The sequence below is a fragment of the Columba livia genome, chromosome 8, assembly GCF_036013475.1.
Source record: "Columba livia isolate bColLiv1 breed racing homer chromosome 8, bColLiv1.pat.W.v2, whole genome shotgun sequence".
Classification (NCBI taxonomy): Eukaryota; Metazoa; Chordata; class Aves; order Columbiformes; family Columbidae; genus Columba; species Columba livia.
Window position 1 is genome coordinate 24,052,172 of NC_088609.1, and position 21,628 is coordinate 24,073,799.

Consider the following 21,628-nt stretch of genomic DNA (forward strand, 5'->3'; position numbering starts at 1 on the left):
TAGTACTCCCATTTCTTCAGCCAGGAAACAAAATAGTTGAAGGCTATCCAAGTAAGCTAATTACTTCATAGTGTAGGAGAAAGATAGAAATGTTTACATTAAAATGTTTAATTCTGAATTATTGTAGGATCCGATTCTGAACTGTTCCAGAGTTCAACATCCAAGCCTGCTGGATCTCCATTCCAATAGTTTATATTGTGTAAGAATTAACCTCTAAGAGGAGAAAAAACCTCGGCTTTTTATCAGTATCAATTACAATACAAAGGAGAAAAGCACTTAGAGTTCAAAATTGTTCAATAAGATCTGACCTATCTAGTTTCTTTCCATTTGAAATACCTTATAAATAACGATAACTTTCAAATGGTTGAGTTTGTGTTTGCTCTTGCAATTTCCATGGTGTCTACTTTACAACTCTAATATCTACTTAATATTCTCTTCCATCTATTAAGACATCGTATTTCTACATTGCAGAATGTGCTTCACCCATTCAGATTCAAAATGCTTTAAACTGTCCATATTGCCAGTAAAAAGCCCTGCAGGACATTATGTATTATAGGATTTGAGTAGGGTTACATAAGGACTGTCTTTCTGTCTTTAGCACCCTTTTGTAATGCATTGATCCAGAACTTGGAATCAAACCCTTTAACCAAAATAGCCTGGAGTGCTGTGAAGCCCCTGCTGATGGGAAAAATTCTCTTTGCTCCTGATTCACCTTCTGTACGGCAAATACTTAAAAATGTAAGTTTTGAAATACACAAATGTATATTTCTAAAAAAATGCATCCTAGGAAACATCTTTTGAAAAGAAGTCACCCAGCTACCTCAACCTAATCAGGTTTTATTCTCAGAACTCTATTTTTCTGATGGCCATCAGAGGAGGGACAGTTACTTTTTATTTAAAAAAAAACAGGAGACATCTTCTGTGATTCATCCCATCTTGGTCCACACTATGTGCTTTCTCCAGCTCAAGTAGCCTTTTCTTGGCATGATTCCACATCTACAGTACTAACAATAGTAATATTTATATATATTTTACAGAAATAGGAACATCAGCAGCTCTGTGCCAGTAACTTTAAATGGGGCAGCTGTGAGGCTTGGATAGAGTCATTGAGACCTAACACTGAAAGATGATAAACCAATAGCAGCATCATGGTTTAGTATTATATATGTTGACATGAGAAATAATTTTCCCTTCATGAAAATAGGGTGGAGCCTGAACTCTTCAGCTAAGTGCCTGAAGTTGGGTGAATCTGAGCAGTTAAATCAAGGTCACATATAACCCTGGTTTTGGCCACCTCACAACCAGTAATTCACTTTACTCTCAATGTCCGTGTAAGGCACAGAAGAACTGCTGCTCATAGTTTATACCGGAAAACACTGGGTTTACAGCAGCCCAGCATTTCAAATCTTAATTAATATCTTAACTATGAGAGTATCTGTCTTCTTCAACTGCCTCCCATTTATTCATCTGCCTATATCACCATCTCTCTTTGTAGTACTTAATGGAGGGAAATAGACAAGGGGAAAAATAAGAAATCCTCCTGCCTAAAACCTGAGTGTTTAAAGGAATTGAAGTTAATTGGGGTTAATGTGCACTTCTTTTTCTATTACATATACAACATAGATTTATCCTAAGTTACTTTGATTCCAGTTGGATTTTACAAATTCTTTTTTCTGATGATTATTAACATTTCTGATATTTTAACAAGTTTATTAAGTATTGAAGGTAAAAAACTACAACATATGTAAGTTACAGGTTTCACTATCACTGAATGGCTGGATCATAAATTCTGTTTATCTCCTTAGCTTTCTACCACTCTTTTCTGCTGTTTTATTCCTCAGGCAAACTCTACTTTTGAGGAACTTGAACGCCTCAGACTGTTGACAAAATCTTGGGAAGAAATAGCACCTCAGCTGTGGTACTTCTTTCAAAACAGCCTGCAAATGAATATGATCCGTGTATGTTATAACTTAGCAGGGATCCTCAGTAAGAGCAGCCCTTCACCATCTTTCATTTTTACTAGGGGAAAATAGAATTAATTTGGAAGGTTCAGCTGGAAGCACAGCCTTTGCAGCAAAGAATCTGTGGCCTTTAAGGCTGTTGGACTGGTTGCTAAGTTTGGGTGCATTACAGTGTCTCCATGACAAAACTTCAGAGCTGGATGCTCTCTAGAATCTGGCTAATGACTTCTTAATAAATGCAGCAATTGCTGCTTCCCTGTCTTTCCAAAATGTCCTTCAAGAACAGACTACTTCATTTCCTTGGGTTCTGCATAGGCAAAGAAGGACTATGTTTTTGCTGGGCCCAACAATTTAGTACCTTAGGAAATTGCTTATTTCCCCATCCCTTAGATCTGAATTGATCAGCTGCATGTAATATCTGTAGTTAAAATTTATAAAGCAGTTCATACTAGAGAAAACAATTGTTTTGTCCACACTCTTCTATATTAGGTTAGATATTTATTACATTTATCCCCTTGCTTATAAGGAAATAATGCAATAAATTGTCAAGGATAAATTTATTTTCACCCATTTTTCAAGTCTCACCTCCAGTTTAGCTATGCAATTGCCCATTTAGAAAATTAATTCCTTAGCATACCCTTTTGTACTACTTCATAGCTCAGGAAGAGCTATGGAAATGGAAACCTTTCTAGCTAAACAGAGCATGTGAAGAGGATCATTGTAGTGAAGGTGTCCTGATGTGTTTCCTTAGGACTCTCTGAAGCACCCTACAGTGAGGAACTTCTTGAACACCCAACTGGGTGCTGAAGGCTTCACTGCTGAACATATAATCAACTTTCTCCACAATGGGTCGCCAGGGAGCCGGGAGAAGGGAATGGCAGACTTTGACTGGCGGAACATCTTCCGTACTGCAGACCAAGCTCTGCGTTTGCTCGGCCAGTATCTGGAGGTAAGGTCAGCCATCCCACTGCTGGCAACACATGTAGAGAATATCTTAAAGCAGGGTAGACAGTACTTGGGGCCTGTGGCAACATGCAGGAAGGCTAAAATCATAAGACATCTTCATTTGTTTCAGATTTAATCTCAATATTAAAAGCATCTGTTAAAAATAATACAGCAGTACAAGAACATGAATACAAATGTCTGAACAAACTGCTGAGAGGTAGAAAGTGAATATAAAACCTCAAGGAAACATTTTTTGGTAATACTTACAACTGACAAGCCACTGATTTCAGCAAGACCAGGATCAGAGAAGTTAATAGTTCTTTGATAAGTGCCTCTTCAGGTTTTTAAGCACTTGGTAAAAAATTCTCCTGAAACCAATGAGGGAGTTTCCACTAGTTCTGTAGCCACTTCTGACAAGATCTCTGGGTCTCTTTCCTGGAATTTGTAGCACCCTTCTTTAAGCTGCCCTGATTTTAGCTGGGCTTTCATAGGCTTTTTGAGAACCACAGTGCAGAAAGTGAGGTGAAGTTTCATTACAGAGGTAAAAAATGCTAAAAATCTTGATCAAAATATCCATCTATTGTAAAAATACTTTGCAAGATACTTTTACTAAAAGGTTACTCTGGTAGGGGCAGTCTTACTGATGAGTTCGTCAGACTCAGACTAAGCCTACTGCAAAAAAAGGTCTATTTTTTTAGAAGGCTGGGCAGACTGCTGTGTCCATTCCTTCCCAGAGCCAGGTGACACCAGGAGGCTGGTTGGTTTGTTTTTTATCCGGTATATTTCTGACTGCAAGTAAAGATGTGTTTAGAACTGGACCAGAGATGGGGTGGATTCCTGCTGAGTTAGGCAAACGAAATGCCAACTATTCTTCGTAAATTTATGAACCCAGGCAAAACTAGTGGACTCTGCAATGTTTCAGATTAAGTCTGAGAGTTTAAGAAACTGTTGCTGTTGGCAGTAATATTAATACTTGGGAACTCAGTACCTAGCATCTGCCATATGAGGGTCTTTACAGAGATGAATTAAATCATACAAGCACCTCTGAAAGAAAAGTAAATATTTAGTTATTTTTAATGGTTAAATAAGCTGAGCCCCAAACTCACAGAGAAAATTCATACTAGTTGTAATCAACAGGACCAAGCCTAGCTCTCCTAATCCCCATCCAGTTCAGTTTAAAAAAATCATTCATCCCCTGCAAGAAGGCAAGAACTGAGAGTTTGTCTGCCTCCCTCTAGCTATTACAAGAGGGAACAGTAAAGCTTTTGCACAAAGCTCTGATGGTTATGATGATCTTTTTTCATCATGTTAACAGAATTATTTCTTACTTAAGCTAAGTGAAATATATTACTTGCAGCAGGTCAGTGCTGGAACATACACAATATCAGGGCAGCTACTGTACCTGGTAAATAGATCTTTGTGTCCCAAAGTTCTTTGTAATGAGCTTATTCTTTTAAGTCTCCTGTTTGCAGTGAGTTATTAGCATTTGAGAATGTTTTCACACTGTGCCAAGCACAATGGGAACAAATAGCTGCCTTTCAGGGACACCCTACTCCTTCCCACAGTATGCAATGAGAGGTGTGCTGCCAGCAACTGTCTTTGGAGACTCCAGATCTCTGCTGCAAGCTGTGGTGCAGCAGAGAATCCCACAAATTATGCACTGACTGCTCATCCTCACCACCTCAAGAATTTCCTGTTCTTCCCTTTGATTACCTGAGGCTGCAGAACAACTAAGCTGTGAGAGTTACCTAGTCACCTCTTTATGATTATTATGTTCTGGTTTTATCTTGGAAACCTGTTCTTAGTATTGTAGCTTTAGTTTTCTCATATTCATTGGACCATTTAAAACGGTTAAATAATTATTGGGAGAAGATCTGAAATAAATTTTCTCAAGCGGCTGATGAATGAATTTTGATACAGTGAGGTTTATGAAGGCACAAGCTGTGTTTCAGTTCACTGAAAAGAAACCTAGGTAGAGCATTCAGCCTTGGTTTTGAAGGCAATTAATGTCAAGAGAAATAAATTCTAGGGTTTTGGGTAGTAGGTTACAATGTAAAAATCTCTTTTCACTTTCAAATTGTGTGAATTATTGCAAGACTGGTGTCTTAGCCTATGTTCTTATACAAGCTCTGGTTTCATTCTAACGCAGAAGAGATAAGCATTTGTGTTTTCTGTTTCAAATGCTGCTTCCTTGACTGGACCCCTGATAAGAGCCCATACTGCTCGTCAGCCTGGTCCAGTCATTCTATTCTGCAGTGAAAATCTAGACTAACTCGGTTGCCTGTCAGTATTTTGCCAGTGCCGTTCCCACAGATTCACTACATAAGTTCTGCAGCTGCAACAGGTGCCTTGAAAAATAATTTCTCATCACAAAGAAACAGCAAGTGGTCCTCCAGACACTGCAAAGACACAGTTCCACAGCAGGACTTTGCTGTAGAAACGCTGACACTTTAGGAAGTGCTAAACTGAGTTCCAGAACTCAGTTAACTATGTGGGATAAGCATAGCCCCAAGAAATTAATACAACCTGAGCCATCAGTCTCATTTGATTCCTCTTCTGGCATACAAAACAGAGACTTTCTACTTTGTTTTGTTTTCTGATACAAAATTGTGTGTAGTTTAATTTTGTAAACCAAACTAGGAGACTGAACATTTGCAAAACACCGGGAAGAGTAAAGCTACAAAATAATGAAGTTATCAATTTAAGCACTGTTTTGTTTTGCTGCCAGTTAAAAATATGTTTTCATATAGATCACATTAAACTATGACACGTCAAGTTTTAAAGGAAACAGAGCATAGTATATCACAGGGAAAGGTTGGATAAAGGAGGCTTTAAGATGTCTGTCCATTAAATAGCAAGTTGTCTGTATGAGCACTTTGATGTGGAGTAATTTTTGGTTACTGACCTGCAAGAAATGATCAAGAAGATAAGATCAAACAAGTTAGCCTCCTGGAATTTTATGAAGCAGGGCAAGTCAATAAGTATCTTACCAGTTCACCAAGAGCTTTAATCCTTTTATTTTCTAGTTATATCTTGCCAGTTCTGAAGGGTGGAAGCTAAGTATACAAGCGTAAGTCTGTAATTTTAGAGATAACTAATGACAGAGTTTATAGTGTTCACAATCTTGTTGTCTTACAATGCCTGTGAAGTAGGGGTTAAATGGGATAATATAAAGGGCTTAGGTTTTTAGGACTTGGTGTGTTCTATATATATGTGATAATAATACATTTCATAATAATGACAGAGACTAAGAAAGAAGACAATTTGCTGTCAAGGGTAAACTATGTTTTATTATAAAGATAGTCAAAGCACGTTAATTTAAGGCAGCAGGTTAATCATGTCAGAATCCAGTAGGGACACAGTATTATCAGGAAGATCAATTGACTAGTTGACTGGCATTAAATAGGAATAAATGCCTAAATACCTAAGAGACTTTAAGATTCAAATTTATGCTCTGACTTTACCAGTGCTTCATTTGACAAAGTGCTTTTCAGTTGAAGTCCATGGCTAATGTGCTTTTCTTATGGATCAGTCATCCTTTAGCTCCCTGGTGTTCACTCAGGCACTTCCTAAGCTGAAAAAAATGTTCCAAAAGTTGAGAAAGGATAGTGTTTTGATTCAGCTGGACTGCTAAAAAGGTCTTTTGACCAGATTTATTTTATAGCTGAATTAATTTTGTCTTCTGTATGCCAGCTGTGGAGAAAGTTCCTGATACTGGGACCTCACCTGAGCTGCAGCTTTTGCCCTTCCAATTCAGATATTTGCCTTTTTAAGGGAATCTTTAAGTATAGTCCAGATGGCAGAGTTCACTTTTCCATGGCTGGATGATTACACGAGCTTCAATATATTTTTAAAAATAATTTCATTCTATCTAAGTAGTAAACGTGGCATCATAGGCTTTGTATAGGTACATCTAAATACATATGTTTTGTACAGGTACATCTAAATTTGCTTGATTTCTTACTGGTCAGGATGGACATTTCTTGAGCTAGAAGAAGACAATCCTTAAAAACTGGGAATAAGCTGCCTTCAAAATTATTCCATCCACTCACAATGACCACAGCAATGCTAAATCTGAGGTTTACTGTTCTTTTTAGGGAGAATGATGTTTCTGAGCATGTATTAATAATGCCATGTGTCTTGAATTTGTTATAAGAATTAGACTAAGAATGGGGAATATTTCAGGAAGGAGGAAGAGAGTAAACTTTTAATAGTTTCAGCAACTACTTCAGATGAATCTACTTTCCTATTTTGTTTGCAACCACTGATGTTTGCTTTAATGTATACATCTCACTGGTTTATTCCCCTGTGATTTTTCTCATTGTGATTATCTGTAGTGCGTGACCCTGGATAAATTTGAAGGTTATATTAATGAAAGTCAACTCACTCATCGAGCCCTTCATCTGCTGGAGGAAAACAAATTCTGGGCAGGTGTAGTTTTTCCAGACATTGAGCCTACAACAAGCAGTCTTCCACCACATGTGAAATACAAGATCCGGATGGACATAGATGCAGTGGAGAAAACAAACAAAATCAAAGACAGGTAAGTGATGGTTCCTTCTCAGTTCTTGCATGCCATAACATGAGTATGAGAGACATGAGGACATTGGATACATGCATGAAATCCAACTGTATTCACCAACAGTTAATATGTAATGCAGTGCAGAATCCATCTTCAGTTACCCGATATTGACAGAAGTGGTGTCACTCTTGTGACAGGCCATGGAGCAGGCAGTTGTATGGGTATGGATACATGGCAAGTGGAATGAGACTGCTCAAAACCTCTTCATTATCCTGATGTTTTTAGTTGGCTCCATCACTGAAGACAAGGAAGTCCTATGTGGATTGTGACCCAGCTCTCCTCCACTTAGACAGCAGAACTTCTGCTGTTCCTCTTAAGGTCCCCCTCAAATGGACTTACTTAAAGGGATAGCAGAAATAATTTCTCAGGATTGTCTACACAGAGGAATATAATGGTGTCTGGTAGTTGGAATCGCTGTTCCAGTTTCCTCTCCAAGGATACTGTATTCCAAATACAGCTATTTATATTCTAGAACAGTTACTCTGCTACGTGATCAGTTTATGTACATTTTGGCCAAATCTACTGGTTTGTGTCAGTGTAGAGAAAATTAAAGGAAATGAAAGAATCTTCCAGGTCATACTTTCTCAAGCAATATGGCCTGACAACAGAAATCTGGAAAAGACAACTCCAAGCAGTGCCTCTACAATTTCGGCAGCTATGATTTCTTCATTTATTTATTTCCACCCTTATCCACCCCCTGCTTCCTAAAGCCACTGTTTGCCTCAATGATTTCCGTGTGAATTTTCTTTCGAGGTATTGGGATCCTGGTCCAAGAGCTGATCCTGTGGATGACTTACGTTATATCTGGGGAGGCTTTGCATATCTCCAAGACATGATTGAGCACGGGATTATAAAGACCCAGACCAACACTGAAGTGCCGTTAGGAATTTATCTGCAGCAAATGCCATACCCATGTTTTGTGGATGACGTGTGAGTAAAAGCAGTTTGTCTTAGTTCTGATGAATACTTGGTTTGCTGGGTGCCTTAAGACTCTCAAACACCAGTTTTAACCCTACTCTTAAGGTATAAATGCAAGAGCAATAACTGAGACATAACTGAATGAATTTATTCTTTTCCTTATCCTGCCATAACGCAGACTCCAGAAACCACCTCTGCTAAGATTCTGCCCCTAATCCCAATCCTGGTTTTTGTTGCATCCAGGTAACAAGTGTCCAGACCTAAAATGGACAAAAAACACTGACCCCTTAAAACCAGCAGTTTTCTTCCAATTTTGCATATCACACAAAATAATTAGAAAAAAAAAAAAAACAACTGGGTTTTTTTTGGTGTTACTTTTCCAGGCAATAGTAATAATCTAACCTGAACCTTCATACCAATTACAGCCGAGAATCTGTTGTGAACAGGGCACACCAACTATAATGCTTTGCTCCCTACAATGTCAGCCCTGGAATGACCCCTGTGATTACACAGGACCCAGCAAAAATGTGATCTTTTAAAAAGTTTTTTTCTGACTAAAACTAAGCCTCATGCTATAGTATATGGCCGGTGCCTGTAGCAAAACTGAACACAAAGCAATGACCCATGTTAGAACAAACACTGCACTTCAGTTGACTGTGCAGAATCCATCGAAGGTAGTAAGCCTGTCTTCCCTAATTACATACTAAACCCCAGATTTCTTTAAATCCAGAAGATCATTTCCTAAAGAAAAATTGAACAGGAAATGCTTGTCACAATGGAATTGGTACCTCTCTTGCTATCTTTGTTAAGCCTTGAAGAATCAGACAACCCAGTCTCTTCAAGTGTATTACCAAACCCTAACCCTAGGCTTAATCATATCTGGATATACCAATACCCAAAGGTGTAGGTTTTGGTCCTTGAAGATACCTACAGGCCTTGCAGGCTTCCCAGACACCTTAGGGTCTTAAAACTCTTTCTTTCCATAATCCTAACCACATCCCTAAACAGCATTCCATGACTAGTATTTGCAATCAAACTGGATATATGACATTGGTTTCTGTTAACAGCAGCCCTTTTCCTTCCCTTGTGAGTGCTACAGTTTTCAACAATAACCTGGTGTTCTCTGACCTTCTGCCTAATTCCTGCCCATGGTTTTTATGCAGATTGACAGGTTTTTTTTGTCTTAAATTTCTTTTGAATCTAGCAAAGTATTCCAGGGCTGTGGCTGCAGTTCATTATCTCAGGCACCAGGAGTTTCTTTTCCTGGTGAAGTGCAGGATAAAGAAGCTAAATGAGAAGAGGTGTTTTGTTGCCCTGTAATGAAAAAAGAAAGAGACTGTGCTCCTGGGTGTGTAGGGATTTCATGGCTACATGGAGGCAAAGGGACTGTGGGTGCTCTGATCCCTATCACATTAAAAGGACTATTGCAGTTCACTGAAACATGCATTTTCATGAGTCACTGCATGTTTTCTAGCCTTCAGTAACCCTTAGAACCTCTCTAAAATAGAAATAACATCTGTCTTGTGGGAGTGCAGCAACCATTAGTTGATTAATATTTAGGTTGCTTGTGAAGTTCAATGGCAATGTGTTATTGATGTTTAGACTGAGAATTTCCACTCCCATGTTTAATAAATGCGTTCTTCACCACCCCTTCTCCTTTTCATTCTTGCTTTTCATCTCAATATTTCTCTGCTTTACCTAAATGTAATTATTTTCTCCCTTCTTCCTTTGGCAGTTTCATGATCACCTTAAACCGCGCCTTTCCCATCTTCATGGTGCTAGCTTGGATATATTCAGTTTCCATGACGGTGAAGAGTATAGTGCTGGAGAAGGAAATGCGCCTGAAAGAGGCTATGAAGAACAGGGGTGTAACTAATGGGGTGATCTGGTGCACTTGGTTCCTAGACAGCTTCGGCATGATGGCTGTGAGCACATTCCTCCTCACAGTGCTCATTATGGTAAGGATTGCCACTCTCAGACTTGTTGTGTGTGCACTGCTGATACCAGTTTGCTGTTGAGAAAGAACAGTAGCTCTTCATAGGAAGATGTCAATGGCTGGTGGCCTGCTCTGATTGCAGCCATAGCAGGCATGTTCTTCTAAGCAGACCTCATGAGAGCATCAGCCCTTGGCAGAGACAGACAGATAAATTCACTTGTGAGATCTACAAAAGAATGCATTAAGCTGATAACTCTGTATGTTATATGTCTTGTAGTCAGAAGCAGATCTCGCAATCACAGAATCACAGAATCGACTGGGTTGGAAGAGACCTCAGAGATCATCGAGTCCAACCCTTGGTCCAACTCTAGTCCGTTTACTAGATCATGGCACTAAGTGCCATGTCCAATCTCAGTTTAAAAACCTCCAGGGACGGCGAGTCCACTACCTCCCTGGGCAGGCCATTCCAATGCCTGATCACTCTCTCTGTAAAGAATTTCTTTCTAATATCCAGCCTAAATTTCCCCTGGTAGAGTTTAAGCCCATGCCCCCTTGTCCTATTGCTAACTGCCTGGGAGAAGAGACCAATCCCCACCTGGCTATAACTTCCCTTCAGGTAGTTATAGAGAGTGATGAGGTCACCTCTAAGCCTCCTCTTCTCTAGACTAAACAACCCCAGCTCCCTCAGCCTCTCCCCATAGGTCTTATGTTCGAGTCCCTTCACCAGTCGTGTTGCTCTTCTCTGGACCCGCTCCAGCACTTCAATGTCTTTCCTGAACTGAGGGGCCCAGAACTGAACACAATACTCCAGGTGTGGCCTCACCAATGCAGAGTACAGGGGAAGGATCACTTCCCTTGTCCTGCTGACCACGCTGTTTTTGATACAGGACAGATAAATAATAATTTTTGCTTTAAATAGAAGGAATCATAATATGAATAATTTTAATCCTGTAATTCACCATATGTGATTAATACTGTGATACTGTGATAATTTATAATATTCAGTATTTGCCTGCTTAGGAATTATGCCACTATGTCAATGAAAAAAGAGACTGCAAGGACAGAACTTTCAGGACAGCCTGAAAAAAAAACAAAACAAGCAACAAAAACACACACACACACACACACACACACACACACACACACACACACACACACACACAAAAAACCAATAACACTAAAATCACAAACCTTTTGGTCCCTCTTATCTCTGTTACCTGAGAACCAAGCTCCTCCTAGCTGCTATATTTAATTATAAAAATCTGTAGCATTTTGATAAGAAAAAATGCTGCTGCATCTTTTCTGATGTGGGGAACTGCTGTTGGTATAAATGCATAACTAGGGTTCAATCTGCTCTATATTATCAGCCTGGCCTGATGAGTTGTTCTAGGTCCTTGCAGTTCCATTACAGCTTGGGTGGGTAGAGAGAGCTTTCTTCATTTGCTGCACTGCTTTAATTAAAAATCAGGAAATAGTCAATACCAGAGAGGAATGTACTTATACCTGTAATTCACTTCCTTTTCTGGACTTCACTATGCCAGTGTGAAGCACCTTTGTAAATACATTCTTATGAGAGATTGTGTCACTGCCAATAAAGAAATCAGTCTCAGAGGCCCAGTAGGATGTTCGAACAATGTTGAGACCTATTTATAGCTTTATAGACTGTTTTGAGCCTTATATAAGTCTCAAAACAAAGTTGAGCCTTATAAATAGGTCTCAACATTGTTTCTTAGGAGTAAATAGATACTCAGTAGCAGTCTATGCCCTTCTTGAGGGAGAGCATTTAATCTACACAATCTCTGAGGAAGGTCAATAAAAGTTCAACAAGTGGTTTAGTTATTACACAAGCTTCTCTGAGAAACTGCACTTGGATTCCTCAGCTGTGATATGCTTCTGGAGTTTTAATATCATTTTGGTGCAGCAGCTTTATAATTTTCCTATTATTATATTTTTTTAAGATGCATTTTGTTCAGGCTTCCTTACGTTGTCTGTCTTGCACATCAAGCAAGCTGCCTGAAGATAAGATGAGATCAATGAAAATGTATTGTGATAGTTCAAATAGTTTTATTTAGAATGTACAAATTTCTTAGCAGACACATCTTGCTTGGAATCATTTACTTATTAAAACGGGGCAAAATGTCCATTTTCAATCAGTTTATGATCTTAATTCAGTCATCAAATATGAATATGAACTCCACAGCCAATTGTACTAACCTGAAGTCACAATCCAGGTGCAGCGATAAAGTTAAATGAAGGATTTGTTATTGTAATGACCTCAGGTTTCGAAACATTACTGTCTGGGAGAATTATAAGTCATATTAGCTAAGATAGACTGTCTTATTACTCATTACAGGTCACATGTCAGTGGCAATTCTGGTATTTTCGGCTAGTTTAGAAAATGGCAATACTTCTAAATGTGTTTTTTTTTTTTTTTTTTTTGCTTACAGTGTGGACAAGTACTACATTATAGCAATCCACTTCTCTTCTTTCTGTTCCTCCTGACCTTCACCACAGCCACCATAATGCAGTGTTTCTTGTTCAGCACCTTTTTCTCCAAAGCAAATCTGGCAGCTGCCTGCAGTGGAGTCATCTATTTCACCTTGTACCTCCCTCACGTTGTCTGCTTTGCCTGGCAAGACCGCATGACTATTAATCTGAAGATCCTAGCAGTAAGCCTTTCACTGATTATATGGTATCTTTGGGTTCAAATTTTAGCTGCCTTTCTCACTGTGCATATGTGAGTAGCACCCCTTCCTCTCTGCTTCGTTTGTTTCAGAGCAGGACAATTCTGAATCTCTTTCAAATTATTAGGGATTACAATGAATAAGCCTTTAGCGGGGCTAGTGACCAACTGATATTTTCATGGCTTTTAGAAAATTCAATAAAATTTATTTTACTTTCTGAATACTAGGAAATTAGCATAATGTTCAAAAAGGTTTGAACACTTCCTAATAAGTCAAAGCAAATCTAACTTCTGGTTTGTTTAATAAAGGCAATTCACAAAATGGGGACGCTTTTTCATGTGCTATAACCTAGATAACAGGGTGATATCTAAGTATGAGAGGATCTCAGATTAACATTCCTTTCTTATCTGAACATAGAGCTAGGATTTGAACCCAGGTGCCAAAGCTCTAAGAAATATCTTCCACCTACGGAGTTGTAGACGTTCTCTATGCAAAGCTTCCTTGTTAGTTCTCTTCCATTATAGGTAAGATCCTTAACAATTCAGTGGAGGTGGAAATTTCTTGCTGGAAATGGAACTGTGAACTTACTAAATTATTCAGACTGATTTTCTGTTGCCCAATGAATCAGAACGGGGAGCAGGTGTTTGAATCCAGTCTCCCAATCTTTGCTGAACGTTCTGACAACTTGGGTAAAAGAGAAGTACTATCTTCTCTCGCACTAGAAAATCTGATGGAAAAAGAAAAATAAAACACTACAAAACTATAACTAAGTGTAAATGTGGCAATGAATTAGCTTTCGTAACTGATGAGCTATACAGATATTGTTTGTACCATTTTTAGTTCTACCAGTTAAGGCAACAAAGTACAAAGCTTTTATCCTGTCATTACGTCAGGAAATGAGTAGGGTTGACCTCTGACAGGTTCTGATTTGGGAAGAAATCTTGAGACTAGCACACAGTCTAAGTATAAAGACAATTATCTTCTAACCCTGAAGTGAAGGAGGAGGCATTCATGTAAGAAAGGATATTTGCTGGCCAGAAGCCATGGATATTTTTCTTTCCTGATACATTTGGTCTTATATTTGTTGTTCAAAGGTTAGTCTCTGAAGAGCTAATTACAAGGAATGATAAGGGGCAGGGTATGCAGGTGTAGGGCACCTGAAGAAAAAATGAAATTTAAGGACAAGTAAAGTAATTGAACAATGATTGTATTGCTGAAAACCAAGCATTTTTTACTTAGCACACTATTACGATGCCTCACTGAGAGTTGCTGTTTAGATCCCCTTTGTCTCCTCATTTTCTGAAGGTCTGGCATTCCTGGCTGAACTACATACCCCATGAAACAGCACTGTATCACTTCTTGCTCTGTTTTTGCCATGTGACATTGAAGAGGATGTTTGGATACTGTACTGGTTTTTAGTAGTTGGTTGTGTGAGAACCAGGCAGCAGACACCAGAGGAGGGAATTGTGGTTTTCTTTATCCTGAGCATCTGGTGTACTTTCTGTCTTGTTACTCATGGTGGCCCTGCCCCATACACTCGCAAAATGTTTTGTTTCTCCAATATAGGCAAAGGTGTACACTACAAACTTCTAGATGCATCTGTAGTATTTTCTGAACAGAATTCTGAAAAAGAACAAGCTGTGAAGGTTGTCTAGTAGCTGAATAAACTACAGTCAAGGTTTAATTCTGTCTGTTATGGCTAAATACTGCTTAGAATTGCCACCATTCAGAGGATTAAACATCCCAGTCCAATATAAAAACGAAACCACTTTTCCTTGGTAATTTGTTAGGTATTATCAGGTTTCAAAGTTGGGTCTCTAAAGGTCATATTTTTTGTGCTGCTTTACAAAATGTCCCTCTGTCTGAGTCAAATGTAATTTTTCCTTTATTCCAGAGTTTGCTTTCTCAAGTAGCTTTTGGCTTCGGCACAGAATACTTGTCACGGTATGAAGAACAAGGTCTTGGCCTACAGTGGGGTAACGTCAGAACCAGTCCCTTGGAAGGAGATGAATATAGCTTTCTTTTTTCCATTAGAATGATGCTTTTTGATGCTTTTCTCTATGGAGTACTTTCTTGGTACCTTGATAATGTTTTTCCAGGTAGGTCAATTTCTTATTCATGCAAAGTAGTGGTAGTTGTAAACTGTGTTAGCTTAATCAGCCTCTAATTATTTCTCTGTCACAAAAAGGGTATTTGGCATTGTAGACCATGAGTCTTATCCAGTATAGCACCAACAGTTTATTAAGGACTTCCACTTTTCTCTCTTTCCTTTTTCCTATTTCAGTCCTGAAGAGAATGGAAAAGGAGGAAAAAGTAAGAAGGAGGATGCAGTTTCTGGTCCTGTTTTCAAATTTAAATAGAAAATAAATTGACAAAAATGCAATCTGTTAAAAGCCAATTTGTGTACTTATTTTTCTTTTGAGAAGATTCAATCATTTATAGTGAGAATTTTTTATATTTTTGAAAATATAAAAACAACAGTTCTAATTCACATATATACTATGACCACATTAGGCCAACTGTTTCTAAAAGGATGGTACTATTTCCTGAGGCATATACTGTATCCTAGGCAGCTGTGAAAGTTCCTGTGTGGATTTATTTCTAAATGAGAATCCTAGTTCTAGTGCAAGTTCACAAAAGGATTTTCTCTGTTATCAATTAAAAAGCTGGGGAACTATCTTTGTGAGAAAATGGTTTGTCCTTGTAGCTGAAATTGTTATCTTGCTTCTTATTGAATATTGTTACAATATAATAATGCAGACTCTCATGCTGTACAAGCAAGTGAGATTTCTTTTCATTAATTTATTACTCCCACATGTGAGCTGCAGTTCCAGAATGTGTTTCTTGGCAGATGGCTATCTTTTTCTTCCTTTTTTTTGGCTTGAGTGGTTACTCAAAATTTGAAGTCTTGCAGATTTTGACTATGAAAAAAATTAATGATGGATAAGGTAAGATGGTGCTTGTCTGCACACATCACTTATGATAGTTAATCCAAATTGAGAAAAGTTTTGTTAAATGGCATTAGATGTATCTGAGGATATTTTGGTTCAAAATCAGAATATGACCTTAAGTCTACTTTCTTCATGTCCCTACCAAAGTGAGCAATGCTACACCAAATTTATGCCTTTCAGTTTTTAAGAAATATGTCCTCACAAAAAGTTTAATGCAATTTTAACATACTTATTTTCAAAGCTGATTTGCAGTAACTTTCCTAAAAGTTCCTCTTTGGAGAAGCATATTTTGTAACTTTGTTTATTTAAAAAAGAATGGACAATGTACTATTTGCATGAGCTCAGCAGGAATTAAATGACAAGAGTTTCTTTGCTCATAGATCCAAGTCATTTTTTTTCAGCCAGCACTTTACACAAAAGTAATGCCTATTAGGGCTTCTATTCATTAGCTTAGTTCCTCCCAATATTTGCTCTGAGTGTCTCTTTAGCTTTCTGCTCCTCTGTTTCTGTGGAATTTCTTAGAGCATTTCACTGTCACACACATGCAGACCTATCAAATCAATTCTGTAGTCTTTTAGATTACTGTACGAGTTCCCTGGATAATCCTTTGAACCATATGGTCCAGCTCCTACTCAGGTTTTCTCTGCAGCCAGCCACCCGTTGTTACAGTGGTCCTTCAGCTATTTGAGCATTCTGCTCCATAATGGAGTTCACTTGGGGTTTGCATTTGTCCTGAATGCGAAGCAGTTGTCTGAGCCATCAGCTTCAAAGGAGTATAATCCAGTCTATAGCAAGTGCAAGGCAAGCTGCTTCTGGATGCAGACAAGCATTTGTGTGCATTAATGGGAGTACAAGTGGTTGCCTGACATACAAGATATTTTTGGTAAGTCAAAAATAAGCAGATGCTTTCATGAACAATGGGTTTTGTATAGAAAAACTGACCATCTTTCAGTGAGCATCACAAATTCCCATTGCTTATTTTGAATAAGTAGCACAAGCCCAATAACATCTGGGTTCATAAGGATGCCAGTTTTAAACATAGCAGCTCAAATTGCTGCGTTCTGTAAATCCATATGATCCAGGAAAATGGTGTTGTCTTGCAGTGGCTCTGATCTGGCCTGACAAGAACTGATAAGGTTATTGTACTTTCTCTTTTCAAAACAGAATCACCTATGACCAAAAAAGCCCTTTTCTGCTTAAGAAAAGATTACTCTGTTGTCATTTTTCCTGCAAGACTGTAAACTGAAATAATAGCCAGAGTCTCTTTTCTCATTGCCACTTGTGAATTCAGGCCCAGTATAAATATAATGGTCTTTTTACTCATGTAAACCCTCAAGTGTTAAGTGAGCCTTAAAAGAGAATCCTTGAGTAAGACTGGAATCCCATCTCAAGCAATCAGGATGTTCCTTGGCAGCTGCTGCCTGGTTGATGAGGATTCAAATTGTCCCCATGTGGGGAGTAACTTTATTCTAAACCATGTTCTACTTAAAAAAGGGTAAGGCAAATCAGGTCACATATTTTCTGAATATTTTACTCCTGTCCAAAAGAAAAAAAAAATATATGCAAACAGAATCTGTTCTCTCAGGTACTTGGTGGATGGTTTGACCTTCTGATATGCAACACTAGGACTGCAAGTGTTTATAATTATAGCTCAGACTTTGCCTAGATGAATTTGTGCCCACTGAGGAATGTGTTTGTGAAGTACACTTTACCTATTTATTTTTGCTTTAGGGGACTATGGTCTACCACAGCCTTGGTATTTCCCTGTGCAGGAATCTTACTGGCTTGGCTCTAGAAATCCAAAAGCTGAGAAAACAGCAAGTGCTGATGGTGAGTTCTAAAACTTTGGTGTTTAGAAATAACTTCAAAACCACTGATCCGTTTAGAGGTGACTGCGTAACATTTCCATTACCTGAGCTGCTGCAAAGATTAGAGACAGCCATATACTGGGAATCTCAGCAGGTGCCTTTGAACTTGGAGTGGCCTGCTATTATTAGAGTTATTAGAGGTGAGTCACTGTTCTGTCTGAGAGCTTTTAAAGTGTAGGTTTACAAGCAACATCAAACCCCTACTCCCTAACCCACACCTTTTGAGACATTCAAGGAGTTCATTTTGCCCAAAAGAGCATTTGTGAAATGAGTCAAAATCAAATGCAATGTTGATCTTATTTACACTGAAGCTCCCTTATCTTTCTAAAGCTGATTCTTTTCTGTCTAGTTTGACACCAGTTTGATTCTGTTTACTTTGGATTTGTAAGCAAGATCAAAATTGGTGCCACCTTTGCACCAACTGGAATGAGTGCAAAAGTCCTGGTTTTGCAGATGTTTTTTCTGTGCATGGATGCTGGAGTAGTTAAGAACAGCATGTGGATGATTGTATTTAAATAGGAATGAATGCAGAATTATTATTAATGTCTGGAATAGAAACTGACTGAAGGTTATGGTTTGAAATCTGTCTTAAATTTACAAGGTGACACTGAAAACAATCAAAATGACAGATGAAGAAATAATTTCTTCATTCTTCTCACTACCATCCTTACCCTTCATCAAGTGAGGCTGACTGCTGACAAGGCAGTCTCACCTCAGGGTGATTCCTATAAACCAGAAGGGACTTAATCCTTTCTATAAACAGCTGATAATACATCCACAGGTCACATGTTTTGATCAGAAAAGAGGAGGTTATCACATTGTGTTTTGTTTTTTTTTTTTAAGAGGCTTTGACTTCTGGTGCATTCTGAGGAAAAGGATATGTCTGCCTTAGGGCTTGCTGTGAGAGTATTCAGAATGGTAGAGGCTTGTCTAGATACTATGGAGTCTGTTACCTGCTTTGGCTTTGCAAATGCTGCCCACCAGATTAGAATTTGACTGTATAGGAAGGAACAGGAAAGAGCCAAAGGAGGACTTACTGCATGTTTATAGTTGAATGGAAAAATTCCAAATACCCAGATAAGATGTCGGCCCCTACTTCTCACTGACTTTCTGTGGAATTTGGGCATATCCTGCATCAGAGCTCCTTTGCATATCTCAAATTTGGAGCAGAGTTACTTATAGGATTTTAACATTTTCTATTTATTTAGTTTGAGCCTAAAATTAGTAGAAATAAAATACATTTTCTGATTATCTTAACACCTCATAAGTTCTGTGTATTCTTTAATATATTTCCAATATAAGGCAGACTCATGATTTCTTAGTACCCAAATTAAAGGTTGTGAGAAGGCTTGAAAGCCCCAGACTATTCAGTTGCTTGGGTAGGTCAGCAAGAGAAAAGTTTATGGCTACTACTTTATTGCCTTTTTTAAATGAGTTTTTAATAGTATTTTAAAATTTACTTAGATAAAATATTTTCTGTAAGTGAAGCCTAGAGTTTATTTTGTAGGTGACATTACATCAGGTAGCTGAACTGATCTAACAGTTCATTTTCAATTAAAAATGGGGCAATCTTGCAGCCCCTTCTGGAGCTCTCATCCTAGTTCTGCTGATGCTTATCAATCCCTGGTAAGATTAAGAGCTAGATCCCCTTGAAGCCATTCCCAAGAACATGAAGGACAAGCTGACAGGAAATAATGAACATGGATTTACCAAATGCAAATCTTGCCTAGCCAGTTGGCTTTCTCCTGTGATGACTGGGTCAATGAACAAAGGGAGAACAGTATATGCCATTTAACTTGGCTTTAGCATGGACTCACATAGTATTCTGATAGCCGAATCAATGAGATACAGGCTGCTTGAGTGGTCACTAAAGTGGGTTGAAAATTGACTGAACTGTTGGCCCAAAGGACTGCGATAAGCTGTGCAAAGCATCACTGGGGGCTAGTTAATAGTGACAGAGGCTGACAGTGGACTTAATACAGTTTAATGAGAGAAAGCTAAGATAGAACTAGACTTCTCAGATGTGCGTAGTGGAAGCATGAGAGCCAATGGATGGAAGCTGGAAAAGAGGAATTCTGATTTAATATAAATGCAACAAATTATTTATTGTGACGATAGTTAGAATACTGGAACAGGTTGCTCAGAAAGATTGTGAAATCTCAGTTTTTTGAGATAGTCACTGTGATCCATATTGGCCCTATTTTGTGAGGAATGAACTGGAAATCTTTGGAAGTCCCTGCTGATTTAATTAGTCTATGATTACCTCAGCTAGCCTAAGCATTCCGATACTTATTTCATACTCTCTTCTACAAAACTTTGCCTTGGGTTTTCTCAAGTAGGGACAGTTGGAGAGGTCATCTTTGATTAATTCTTTGTAGGAGGCATGAGATTCTTACCTGTTTGAAGAACTAGGACTCTTCAGTGCCTCAGTTCACATGAACAACTGTAGAACTTTTCTCAACTCAGATCTTTGCTTCAAGGGTAATACTAAGTATTTTCTCAATTTATCCTAAGTAGTTAATGTGTTGGGAAGAAATCTGGATAAGAAAATGTCAGATAATGTAAATGCATAGCTGCAAATGAAGCTAAACTGGAACTTGGTACTTTTAAAATTTCTTGGTACTTTTAAAATTTGCTTCTATCAGTCCAGTTTTATATCCCTCACTTTGCTATTTCAGGTGACACAGTGAACTTGTTCATGTTGGTATTTGTGCACCAGGTAATTTTATATAGTTTTATGGCTAACGTTTCTTCTAGCAGAAAGTTATGGTGAAATTTCACAACAAAATTAAGTCCCCGGCCAACTGATAATTACATTTGTGCTAGTTGCACTCTAGACTGCCAGCTTGAATTTGTGTTTTGTAAACAGTTCCTTCAGGGGCTCCCTCTTCTGACACCACTGTTCTTCCTGCTTCAAGCCTGGCCCCATTAATGATTTTATGTGACTGGTTTCCTTAGCAACAAGGTCTGACGCCAAACTGGAAAGCCAGAAATTCTTGTATGAAAGTTAACACCAACTCATTCACTCTGGCCTGGGGCCAGTCTCTTAACCTAAGTAGCAGTTTAATGGTTTTATTTTTGTTTAACCTTTTCATTTTTTTCTTGCTTTCACTCCCTGTAAGTCTGGGAAGTGTTTGTATGGCCTTTCTCTTCATGTCGTGAAGAATTTGGTCTAGGGCTGCGTGGACAGAATCTAAAGCATGTATCTAATATTAGTCAGGATCTTCTCTGGGTCTATAATTGCAAAACTGTCAGTCGTCTTCCTTAAGTATCTGTTTCTGACACTGTGCGGCAGATTGTAAGCTAGACGGCTTTGAGTGCTGTGTTCCTAACCTGAGTAAAGCACTGATGATTAACACTCTTGGAGAGCTCAAGGCTTAGTAGCACCTCCTTTTCCTCAAATCACCTCTAGAGATAAGAAGAAACTAAATTTTGGTTAATTAAATGTTTGTTACTTTTGGTTTATATAGAAAAAAGTCCAGAGTCAAAAGGCTGTGTGGATCAGAAGGCCCTGGAAGAGGAAAAAAATGAAAGCAGAACAAAGAAATCTGAAGAACCTGAAAAGCCAGAAGAAAAGACTGACAACCAGGGGGAGAAGGATGGTAAAAACAAACAATGTAAACACAAACGAGAAAAAGAACACGGCAAGCAGGGGAAACCTCAGACAGATGTCCAGGACAAAGATGAAATTAATAGTAAGGAGAGAGAGCAACTTAGTAATTCTGAGATGCGGTACTCATTGTGCTTCCTAACAAACTAGACATAGGAATTATTGGAGTCAAA

The 21,628-nt window shown here is 38.4% G+C and overlaps 1 protein-coding gene across 5 annotated transcripts in view; it reads left to right on the plus strand.

The window, feature by feature from the left end:
* ABCA4 (ATP binding cassette subfamily A member 4) overlaps positions 1-21,628 on the plus strand; it is an 80,819-nt gene that overhangs the window by 27,441 nt on the left and 31,750 nt on the right. For 3 of the 5 annotated variants that reach the window (XM_065071079.1, XM_065071083.1, XM_065071080.1), the window contains exons 11-20: positions 599-738; positions 1,842-1,958; positions 2,713-2,910; positions 7,244-7,449; positions 8,242-8,418; positions 10,142-10,364; positions 12,790-13,011; positions 14,921-15,125; positions 17,709-17,807; positions 21,316-21,540. In XM_065071079.1, the coding sequence (XP_064927151.1) occupies positions 599-738; positions 1,842-1,958; positions 2,713-2,910; positions 7,244-7,449; positions 8,242-8,418; positions 10,142-10,364; positions 12,790-13,011; positions 14,921-15,125; positions 17,709-17,807; positions 21,316-21,540 (1,812 nt within the window). The remainder of the gene's footprint in view (positions 1-598; positions 739-1,841; positions 1,959-2,712; positions 2,911-7,243; positions 7,450-8,241; positions 8,419-10,141; positions 10,365-12,789; positions 13,012-14,920; positions 15,126-17,708; positions 17,808-21,315; positions 21,541-21,628) is intronic. The other 2 variants (XM_065071082.1, XM_065071084.1) reach the window with 2 other exon arrangements.